Source organism: Sceloporus occidentalis, unplaced genomic scaffold, assembly GCF_023333645.1.
Source record: "Sceloporus occidentalis isolate IW3139 unplaced genomic scaffold, rSceOcc1.0.p SCAF_6, whole genome shotgun sequence".
Classification (NCBI taxonomy): Eukaryota; Metazoa; Chordata; class Lepidosauria; order Squamata; family Phrynosomatidae; genus Sceloporus; species Sceloporus occidentalis.
Genome location: NW_028316986.1, coordinates 80,779,667 through 80,791,903, shown reverse-complemented (window position 1 = coordinate 80,791,903; position 12,237 = coordinate 80,779,667). Strand labels below are relative to the sequence as shown.

Genomic DNA, 12,237 nt, shown 5'->3' with positions numbered 1-12,237 from the left:
CAATGGAAGCTATAGAGATCCTAGGATTGTACTCTTTGGAGCTTTTGTAAAGTGTATTACTTAACACTGGTATAGTTGATACTTCTGGGGGAAAATGGTTCATTAAAGTTCTCATCTTGCCTTTTACATCCAAATAAATCCAAATACATATCTGTGTTATTCTTGATCAGTATGCAAAGGGACTTTGTAACACCTTTGATATTAATTTTTAGATTTCAATCTACCTCAAATCTACAAAACCTTATGCTACTAACTTCTTTCTTTCAGTTAGTTTTAAAGGTGTTACAAGATCCCTTTGAACATCCAAATAAAGTCCAGGTTATCATCTTTACACAATAAGCAAACGATTCAAAAATGTGTTTATAATTGACATTGATCTTTTTTATATTATATTGGGCCTTCTGTACTGGTGGGGGTTTGGTTTCTACCCTCCTGAACATACAAAATATATTGGGATCTCAAATCCATGTAAGTCTATGAATGGCAACGTGCATACATTTGCATCAGCACAGCTGTGTGCATTCACTGCCATTGACTTATATGGGGCAGAGCTAGCCACAAGTGTGTCACTGTGGATAGCTCACTGACCAATATGGCAGGCCCACTGTACAATAAAACAAGCAATGGAAATGAACTATGTCAAGGTATCTTGTAGCACTTTTGAGATTAACTCAGCAGAAGTAGTTGTTAGCATAAGGTTTCATAGAACTGGGTCTACTTCTTCAGATGCATGGAGTGATAAAGAAAGGACCTTTATCATAGATATAGAAATTCAAAATTTTTTAGTATACTGATGAGGTGACAAGTTCAGTTTTAGCTATGGCCATTGAGAAACAAAGACAGGAGGAAAGATGTTGCCTAAAGCCAGGGTGGGTAGATGAACCATATAAATGGTAGAGGAAGTTTTAGAATGTGGTATGTGAAGGGAATCAGAAAGCAGATGTGATAAACTGACCAAGAGCACTCTCATGAGGCTGGAGTGTTAGCAAGTGTTATAATATGTATTCCTCATCGTCATGTATGGATGTGAAAATTGGATAGTAAAGGAGGCAGACAGAAAGAAAATCAACACATTTGAAATGTGATGCTGAAGAAGAGTGCTGGGGATACAGTGGATAGCCAAACGGACAAACAAATTTGAATGAGAAATCTCCTTGGAAACCAAGAGGATTAAATTGAAACTGCCATATTTTGGCCACATAATGAGAAAATGTGGCTCACTAGAAAAAACAATAATGCTAGTAAAGGTAGAGATAGAAGAAGAAGAGGAAGACCACATGCCAGATGGATGGACTCAATTAGGGGGATCACAGGCATGGGACTGCAGGGCCTGATCAGAGCAGTGGAATATGGAGTCTAGGAGGTGTCTCATGCACAGGGTCACTATGAGTTAGAGTTGGCCCAAGAGCAGCTAAAAACAATGTAAGTGTGTCTCTGTTCAACCCACTGGTGATGGATTGGAATTTGTGGATATGTTCCAATTTAGCTATTTCTCTTTCCAATCTTCCTTTGTCTCTGAATGGAAATAAAACAAACAAAAGAAACAACAAATTTGGAACCATGACATGAATGAGCACACATATAAATTATGGAAAATCAAAATCATTCATCTTAACCTTTAAAAAAATTAGGACAAATAAAATTATGATGGAGTGATAAAAGAACATGAAGGAAAGCGGGTAAACCCATCCCTCATTATGTTCCCACTATATATTGGTAGTCCCTATGAAAGCTATTGTTGGTGGTGTGTAGATATAGGGAGATTGAATAAGATAGGCGCGGTACAGATCACCAAAAAGCGGTGTACCGGCGCCAATATTAGGGTTAGGGAGCGTGCCCCATCCAAACGATGTGGCCCGGGCATGATGTGTTCATGCTGTGTCAGGCCACTTGTGGTGGCCTAAAAGCGGCGCTGGAAGGAGCTCCGAAATGGAGCTTCTTCTGGGAGGCGCCTTGTTCCTGCAGCCACCATACGGCTGCAGGAAGGGCGCCAGGGAGAAAGGGGCCGAGCAGCCCCTTTCTGTCCTGGCTGCAGCTTCTGGGATGTCCTGGGGCATGAAGCCCCAAGGACACCCCTTTTCGTGACCAGGGAGAAGTAGCATTTTGCTGCTTCTCCCTGGTCCCAAAAAATGCCAGATTGGGGCCTTTGGGCTGCCGCTGTAGCTACCCTGGCCCCAATCCGTGCCTGAATGGAGCGGCTGCAGGCCGCCCCAAAGGGGCGGCCTGTAACCCACCATAGAGAGAATGAATAAGAATAGCTTTATCTTTGCACCATTTTAAAATGAATCATACAGCATAACACTGTGTCTGCACATGTTTGAGTCATGTGAGAATTAACATTTGGCTGTTTAGGGCACTGCCTCCCAGAATGATGGGATTTTTACCTTTGTTCATTGTTGTTAACTGCTGTTAAATTGACTTATGGTGACCTTATGAATGAGTGACTTCCAAATCATCCTATCATCAACAGTCCTGCTGAGGTCTTGCAGACTCAGGGCCATGGCTTCCTTGATTGAGCCTATCCATCTGGAATGGGGTCTTTTTCTTTTCCTTTTGCATTCTACCTCACCAAGCATTATTGTCTTCTCTAGGAAGTCATGTCTTTTCATGATATGACCAAACTATGACAGTTTCAATTTAGTCTTCTAAAGGGTTCTAGGGAGAGTTTAGTCTTGGTTTGCCCTAGGACCCATTTATTTTTTAGCAGTTCATGAGATATGTAGAATTCTTCTCCAGGACTACAGTTCAAATGATTTGATTTTCTTCCTATCAGCTTCCCTCACCGCCCAGTTTTCACAACCATACATAGAAATTGGAAATATGATGGCATGAATCATCCTAATTTTAGCATTCAATGATATATCTTTCTAGTTCAGAAACTTGTCTCTTCCCTTCATAGCTGCCCTTCCAAGTCCTAGTCTTCTTCTTGCTTGATTGCAGTCTCCATTTTGACTAATGACTTGAGGCAATATATGGAAAATCTTGAACTATTTCAATGTCTTCATTGTCTTCTTCAAAATAATATAAATCATTTGTACAGCCAATGAGCTGTAGCGGTTTAAGAGTTGGACTATAACTCTGGAGATCAAGGTTTCAATCTCTACTTGGTCATGGAAACCCATGGGATGACCATGGGCAAGTCACACTTCTCTCAGCTTCAAAGGATGTCAATGGCAAACTCCCTCTGAAGAAACTTGCCAAGGAAACCCTGTGATAGGTTTGCCTTAGGGTCACCATAAATCAGAAACAAATGTTCACCTGTAAACCCGCCTTTGCATTTTCTTCCCTTCTCCAGTAATTATTCCAAGTCTGCTATTTTCTCCTAGTAGTATGGTGTCATCTGCATATCTTACATTGTTGGGGTTCCTTTCTCCAATTTTCACACATCAATCTTCAGAGTTTAATCTGCTTTATGTAAGATATGTTCATCATATAAATTAAACACATAAACCGATAAACTGCAGCCTTGTCCACCACCACCCCTTGCCAATTAGAAACCATTCAATTTCTTTATATTCTAGCTTGATGGTAGCCTCTGTCCTGAATACAGATAATGCATCGGGATAATAAAACGTTGTGGCATACTCTTTAAGAGTGAGTCATAATTTTTCATGATGTACAGAATCAAAGGCTTCTCTATAATCTATAAAGAATAGCCTGAATTTTGTCTAAAATTCTTTGATGTGATCCATTATCCAGTGTATGTTTGCAATATGAGCCCTAGTGCCTCTTCCTTTCCCAATCTCAGCTTGAACATCTGGCATTTCATGCTCCATATATAGTGAAAGTCATTGTAGAATTTAGAGCATCACTTTGCTTGCATGGAAGATCAATGCAAAAATCCTGTAATTACTGCAAACCCTAGTGGTCCTTGTCTTGGGTAGTGGAATGTATATTGAATGTTTCTAGTATGAGGGCCATTGTTTTGTTTTCCATATTTGTCAACATATTTTAGTTAAAAATAGAAAATGAACAGTTCACTTGGTATGCTATCTGTTCCTGATGATTCATTTCTAGCCAGAGTCTTGAGTGCACCTTCCACTTCACTTTTTAAAAATGTAGATTCATTTTCAAATAGTTCTTCCTTGAATGACTCTGTCATCCTTTCATCTCTTTAACTTGTTCTGCACTATATTGTTTCAATCATCTTTTTATGTGGACTTGGTTATTTAATGTGTTCTCCTGTTGGATGTAAAGTACCCTCAAGTTTGGTTTCAATTTCTCTTTGATTTCTTGGATTTTGTAAAAATGATTTTGTGAAAATCTTTGTGAAAAGGATTTTGTTCTCTCTATTTCTCTGAATTGATTATAATAGCAGTCCATCTTTTCTCTGTGCACAAGCTGTTAAATAATTGCATGCAGGGTTCTGACCTTATTTCTGTCACCTTTTACTTTTGCTTCTCTTCTGTCCTTTGCTTGAAGAGTTTCATCTGCCACTGAAGCTCCTCTTTCTTTCTGGCTGTTGATAATGTGGTTTTTTTTTTACATTCCTAGAATCATAGAGTTGGAAAAGACCACAAGGGCCATCCAGTCCAACCCTCTGCCATGCAGGAACTCCCAATCAAAGCATCCCTGACAGGTTTAATAGTGCAACTCTATTTTTACACTGTCTTTAAATTCTATGAAGATGTTCTTCAGGTTGTATTTTGGGATGGCAGTCAGTTCAGTGTCCTTCTTCGGCTTCATGCTAATTTTTGACATTGATAGTTTATGGTCTGTGCCACAATCTGCTCCTGGTCTTGGCTTTGCAGATATAATGGAGCTTCTCCATTTTCTCTTTGCGATTATGTAGTCTATTTGGTTTCTATATTATCCATCAGGTGATGTCCATGTATACAGTTGCCTGTAGGGCTGCTAGAAGAATGTTCTGGTTGTGAACTAACTTTTGCCTCACAAAATTCAGTCAGTCACTTTTCTGCTTCGTTTCTTCATCTTAGGCCAATTTTTCCTATAATGTTTGATTCTGCTCTGTTTTCTGTTGTAGGGCTGCTACTTTCTACTTTTGCATTCTAATAACCTATTATTAACAAGTCCTGTTTTTATGTGGGATCAATTTCTTCCTGGACTGTATCATAGAATCTTTCAGTTTCTTTTTCTGCCTCTTTACAGTGGACCATCTGAATTTGCTGGCGTTAGGGACACAGGACCACCATGAAATAAAAACAACAACCAACTATCTTTTTCAACCTGAGAGAACATCTCTAGGTCCTCCAGCACAACTCTATGGTCAGCATCCACCAGATATTGACTACAGAATTTTGCTGGAAGGCCTACAAATGTCTAAAGAAATGTTCTCTCTAGGAAACTCTAGGTTCTTCAATGCAACATCTAGTGAAAGTTGGCCATATAGTCACACGGGAGGACTTGATGATTCCTAAAGGGAACATATTAATCAAATCCAGAAATAATCAAATCCACAAAAGCTGAAGCTTCCAATGTGGAGATCTGACTGTAGTTGGAGCATATACTTGAATTAAGTTACATTGATGGGTTTTCCCTGAAGATTATTATTATTCAGTCAGACCTTCCATTATATCAGGTCTTAAATTACTGCTTTTGATACCTCTCTCCTCACTATTAATGCCACCCATTTCTTATCCTTTCATTTCCTGAGTAATATATTGTGTAATTATCTGACTCAAAATGTCCCATTCCTTTCCAATTTAGCTTGTATTGAAGTGTTTATCCACTCCATTTGATCTTCCACTATGGAATAATGAGACCAGACAAACAGGTTGGGTTGGTAATGGGCCACTTTATTGACCTAATTAAATCATTTCCATATCCTGGAAGACCACAAAGAGGGGAAGCAACCTGATTGGGGATCAGCTGGGTCCCAGTGTCATTACCTTCCCTTGGGCGAAAACACCTTTCCCTCGTGGAGCAGTCCATTTGACTGGACTGCCCCCCAGGCCAGACCTCTGGTGGAAGGAAGAGCCAGGCACCCCCACCCAAGCCGTGTAACTTTAGGAGTGGGGGCCAAAATCCCAGGTCTACCTCAAGCATCGAGTCCTTCCCCACCTCTGGGCCATGGTAACCCTAGAAAGGTGGTTCCAGAGATCTACCTACACCACAAGGGGGTGCCACGGTGTACGCCAAACTCTTACATTCTCCCCACTACCTGACACAGAAAGGGACAGGTGTCCGCCTAGTCCCTTTCCCTACAGAGAGGGCACATGGATGGTCAGGGCTCCCCTTAAGTTGGCTATAGCCCCACCCCCATGCAGCGTCACAGTTTGAAGCACCACCCGCAGGGGACCCTAACCTCATTCCATTGATCTATCAAATGGGGGTCCCTCATTGCCTGTCCGGGAAAGCAGCCAAAGGGCTGATAAGGCAGCTAGTTCTCAAACAAACAAACCCCCTCCCAGCACAGCAAAGTCAGTGTAAGCTACACAGTCCTGGAGATTCACAGTAGTTCTACCAAAAGGGATTACCAAGAGAATTGTCAGATGGTCCGAGGTTCAGGGTAACAGATAGGCAGGTCGATAAAGCAGTCCAAGGTCAAGGTTTCCAGGTAGTCAAGATGATCTAGAAAACAAGAAGCCAAAGTAGCCAGCACAGAGTCTTTCCTCTAAAAGAGTCAGATACCCACTGGCAAAGAGCCACACATGCTCCAGGTGCTTAAGAAGGCAAGGAGCCAGCCTTCAGCTGTGTCTGATTACGAACATGCTTCTGGTAACGCCTCCGTGATCTTCGAAGGCCCTCCCTTTCTGCTCGACGCTCCTTGAAGGTAGGCACACTGCCCAGATCCTCTTCCATGTCCACAGCCTTGGCACCAGGCAAACTTGACTGCTGAACCTCTGGAGGGGCCATAGGCTCTGCTCCAGCAGAGCTAGGGCCAGCCTCTGACTCCTCCATTACAGGTTCAAGTCCCAGGGTCTCTGGTTCCTCCATTATAGGTTCAGGTCCCAGGGGCTCTAGCTCATCCTCTGAGTCCTCCGAGCCGTCCTCCAAGCTGGGCATGACATTGCCATCCCTGTGCAGGGAAGGTGTTTGGGACCCTCTTCTTGTTTTACTCTCTCTCGCTTCCCTGATTCATGTTTCTCACATTACGTGTTCCAAAAATATGATTCTGTGCAGCTCTGAACTTTGCTTTTATTTTTGAGCTTGTAAACAGCAGAATGTCCTTTTGGCTTGAGTCCAGTTGCATCATTAGCCACAGCACTTCTTGCAGTTGTTCTTCCAGTTTCAATGCCAATTTGTATTTTTAGTCATACAAAATAAATGGTACTGAGTTCTACTCAGAAAATCTTTTGTAACGAAATGCTAGTGGCAAGTATTTAAAAGGACAAAGTTGCAGACTCATTATAATTTGCAAAATTTGTAATAGATATGTCTTGAGATGAAGAATTATTCATTAAACATCTTCTTTGTTATATATTAAGTATTTTGTGTGGATCTCTCCATATGTGTACACACACATGCTTCAACACTTATCAAAATCAGAAGCATCTCTACAGTAAACATTTTCACAGGACATTTTATATTGCCTAGGACATGTAGTTAGTGTTCTTGGACACTCCAGTCCAAATCTATACCATACATTTTGGCTATAGGGATAAAAATCTATATCAAGTGCAAGACTGTGTAACGATGCATTTTTCAATAATATTCCATATTTTGAGACTTTTAAATGAAAACAATGTACAAAAATATGATTTTGTGCAAAAGCTTGGACCAGAATCCTGTTGAGGACTGATGTTTTCATAAGTGGGCTTATCTCTGCAGAAATTAGAATTGGGCAGTTGCTGTTAAGAGCCTCACATAGGACAGCTAGCGAAGTGATCAACACAATTGGGACCAATGCACATTGGGACCAATTTGCATTGATCCTATCAGGAATTGGGACACTGACTAGGGAGTGCCTATCAGGATACTTTTGTAATTGTAAGTTTCTCATTACACAGTTTTGCAAATGAATAATAGAGGTTCTTAGTCTTGTGCTACATAACTATGTATGTGTAAAGTTATTTAACATACACCGTGATAGAAGATTCTGACCTGGATCGTGCACAGATTTTTTATGCAAAGTAAGCTTTCTGCTAACACCCTGATAGTTTCTTATCTCCCCTCCCAAAGAGCAAGCTTTGATAACAGGCAAAACAGTCTGAAATATGAAAGACCTTGAAGCAGTTGGCTTTTTTCTCAATGGAGTCTCAATATATCAAGGAACATTTTCTCATCAAGGATGAAAAAAGTTGCAAATACTCTACATCCTTGTTTATAGGCTCTTTAAAAAGTGGGACTACAATCCCATACATACCCAGGATTAAATCCTATTGAATATAATAGGTGAGTGAACAGACATGACTGTATTTCACTGTTAATCTCATAGTCCTCTGCATGCATCCTGGGAACACTTTGCTTTGGAAAACCAGACTGGAACAGATGCAATATATTGAGCTTTATCAGCAAGGTTATGAGTAGAAAGATCCTGAGCCCCCTCTTGACCACTTTCACCATGTTGTATTAGTTAAAGTATCATATTTGGGAGACCCAGTTGCAGTCTTCATTCAGCCACAAAGCACACTGAGTTTAGTCCAGTAGCTATCTGACCTATCTCGCAAGGTTGCTGTGTGAATAAAACATTTGGGAGCCATATATTCCACCTCAGAAGAAAAGCAGGATAATATATATGCATCTTTTTCCTTCAACCCATTATCTTACCAGGATATCAAAGGACAATGAAAGGGAAAAGATAAGGGAAAGGAGTATGCATGCTATAAATATGTAGGGCACAATGCTACAAGCATGAGAGCAGTGTTTAGCATGAAAGGCAAAGAAGCTGATAAAGGAGTATAACAGGCAATTTAGACATAGATTACACAATGGGTAACAAATCAATAAGAGAATGAATAATGATGAATAAACATATCAATTCATTTTAAGCTGGTTCTTGGTGGGAGGGAGAGCCCTGTATAAGAAAGATGATTCTTAACAAAGAAAATCAAATAAAAACCACATTTTGCTCCCATGTTGCAAAATTCACACAAGCTCTGACCAAGCATATAAATCATCTGAATATTATGCTCCTTTTTGGTATATAAACACTTAAATAATAAATAAATAATAAATAAATTGTTTATTTCTAGCCCACCTTTCCATGAGATCAAGGTGGGTTACAACATCATAGAGCAACAAATGATAAATATCAACAATACAATATAAAACAAAATCAGAGATTAAAACAAGGAATTAAAAACACAGATTAAAAACCTTACAAAAACTAGCCAAAGTGCAGGTGCAAAAGGGGGGAGGGACTTGACAAGACAATACACAAAAATGTGATCCATCATAAAGTTACTGAGCAAATCTGTTCGACTGCTCCTACCAGAAGAGTTTCTTTGCCAGCTGTGAAAAAGCTGTGGCTTTTTGACTCTTGTGTGAGACCCTTGGCAACCTTACTTATCTTTGAAATCAGACAGCAGTATTTACTCTAGTAGAATTTCTTGTGCTGTCTGTTTGGAGGTATTCCTGTGGCCATCTTGGCAGCCCACTATCTCATGAATGTTGATCATCAAGAGCAAAATGTACTAGGGCATGACTTACTTTACACTGCTTTTATTTTACCTTGCAGACATAATTTAAGGTTCCCATTGAGACTCTATAAATCATTAAAAAGCTATGTTCCTGAACTACTGACTCATCCTCTATGATTTGTTGTATCCTCTTTAGAGCTTGGAGCTAGTGCAATGTTACTACATTTTGCTTCTTTGCAGAATGAAGTGCTTATGTGAGTGATCTACTTATATCAACAATGCAAGTTGGTAAAAGACCATATAAAATGTACTCCTCTTTTCTAAATAGACTATTAATCCAGAGTTTAGTATAGGTCCCCAGATATACTGCTTACAAATGTAGAACTCCCATATGATCCTTTGTTTCCTTGGGTAAATATGGCTAAAGGAACACTTTCATTTACTCTTAAGGTGTATCCACACTGCAGAAATAAAGCAGTTTGACACAACTTTAACTATCCTACAGAATCCTAGGAGGAACTTCCTGACAGTAAGGGCTGTTCAACAGGGGAACAAACTCCCTCGGAGTGTAGTGGAATCTCCTTCCTTAGAGGTCTTTAAACAGAGGCTGAATGGCTATCTGTCAGGGATGCTTTGATTTAGATTTCCTGCATGGCAGAAAGGGGTTGGACTGGATGGCCCTTGCGGCCTCTTCCAACTCTATGATTCTATAATTTACCGAACTACAAATCCAAGGATTCCACAGACTGGAGCCATGACAGTTCAAGTGGTGTCAAACTGCTGTATTCTGGAATGGGAAAGTGTGCTTAACCTTAATTTAAACAATGAACTCAGGCAACCCTTGCATCCGTTAACACATTAACCATATCCTAAATGGGAGTGGACTATGTGTAGAAACCTCTCCTGTTGGTTTCCTCCCTGTAAACATAATTTAAGGGGCATATCTTGTTATTAAGGAGAATAACACTTCCTAGAGGCTTCTGGGAAAGCAATTCTATCCCCCTTGTGCCTTGTTTATATAAAAAAAGGGTGACATTTTGCTAAATTTGGTGAATTTACAGACAGAGGTGGGGGTGAGGTGCAGCCTATGTTGGGTTCTGATGGTGAGTGGCAGTCTTTCATTCCAGCTGCTGTGCTAAATCTATGTGGAAAGTTGTTTTAGCAGTTCTGTTTTGGAGAACTACTTTCCCATGAACAGCCAAAGCCTAAGTGCATCTTTTGCAATTGTTATATGACCTTTCTTTAGAAGAGACAGTCAGAGGCTAGCAAGTAGGGATTTAATAATTTTATGTACTCTATTTTGATTTGTCATTTCTGTTTCTGCTGTGAACTATTGTAACTAGTATCAAGCATCCAGATAAGGTTAAAAGTGGCTTAAAAATGATACATTGCATATGAATAACATGATTGCAGGAAAAGTGGTGAGTGGAAGCTTTATAAAAGTCTCACTGTGGTCAATTTTGAATAAATAACAAACTCCCCCCCATAAATGCTTATAACCTGTTCTGCTTCTAATTTGCTCATTTTTATTGTTCATTGATTTTGTTCATGGCTTTGAAGATTATGCCCAAGTTTGAAAGTTAAACGTTACTTCTGGACAGCTCATGCAACCATGCATGCAACAAATTCAGACACAACTTTAAAAACAGCCAAAGTAGAACAAATATTTTGGCATTCCCAAATGCGGAGATTCTCTCTCAAGCATTTCATAAAGCTTGCAGTATGTGAAAGCAGAAGATTTCCTCTAAGTAGCAGTTAACACTGCTTCACAATCCACTCCAAAACACCCACGCATTGAAAGCTAATTACAGCAGTAGCTGACATTCTGGACATAACATCAGAGGGCCTTACCTCTGGTTGGTGGGGTCAGTGAGGTGTTCCATGTCGACAGGATGTCAAAGGCAGCAGAAGACACTACCAGCATAATGCTATAAGCATCACTTGCCTTGAAATTTAAGGGCATCTTCCTCTCACTGCCTTCTTGTGAAACTGAGGTGGATACAGCAGACCCAAGCCTGCATCAAACTTGGATTGCACTCACCACTGTGCAATGGGGAGTGAGGGTGTTTCATGGATTTAGGGTTTTTTTCTCTCTTCTATTTCACATTTTTGCTTTACCTGCTGTTCATTTAGTTTCCTTTGAATCTCCTCGGAGTCACAGGTTTCATAGACAATGGGTTTGGACAACTCTGACTCAATGTGGGCAAGCCAAGATCTCAAGATGCTCATGTTCTTATCCAACTGCTGAACAGCCACCAGTGTTTCCTTCAGCTTCTTCATCCTGCCAAAGTTGGAGACAATAGGATGAGCACAACATGCCTGAGCATTTTAGTTCTTCTGCTCAAATATTACAAATAAATGTGTAAATGGTAACATAAACAAACCCTACACTGAGCAATGTATCTTACTTCAAGACCACATATACCTTGTTACTCTTTGAAGAGTCATCAGACACTTCTAAATATGGAAATGGCCAAAGGATGCAATAAATATGCAATGGACATTCTTAAATATATCTCCACACACACTGTTTCCTGCTTTTTGGAATTTAATCTTAACTTCTTAAAAGAAGGTTCATCATATTTTTCTATATAAGGATGAATCACAGAAATATTATGATATTTCCTCTAATTTCTTAACAATAGAAATAGTTCTTTGGTGACTGAGTACTTTTTAAAAAGAAAGTGGCCTTTCATAGTATTCATTTTGTATTCATTTCAGGGTAAGGATATGCAAATCAGTTTATAACCATTCT

The 12,237-nt window shown here is 39.9% G+C and overlaps 1 protein-coding gene across 2 annotated transcripts in view; it reads right to left on the bottom strand.

Moving 5' to 3' along the window:
* SYNE1 (spectrin repeat containing nuclear envelope protein 1) overlaps positions 1 to 12,237 on the bottom strand; it is a 437,342-nt gene that overhangs the window by 44,232 nt on the left and 380,873 nt on the right. For both annotated transcript variants that reach the window (XM_089530176.1, XM_089530177.1), the window contains one exon: positions 11,601 to 11,763. In XM_089530176.1, the coding sequence (XP_089386302.1) occupies positions 11,601 to 11,763 (163 nt within the window). The remainder of the gene's footprint in view (positions 1 to 11,600; positions 11,764 to 12,237) is intronic.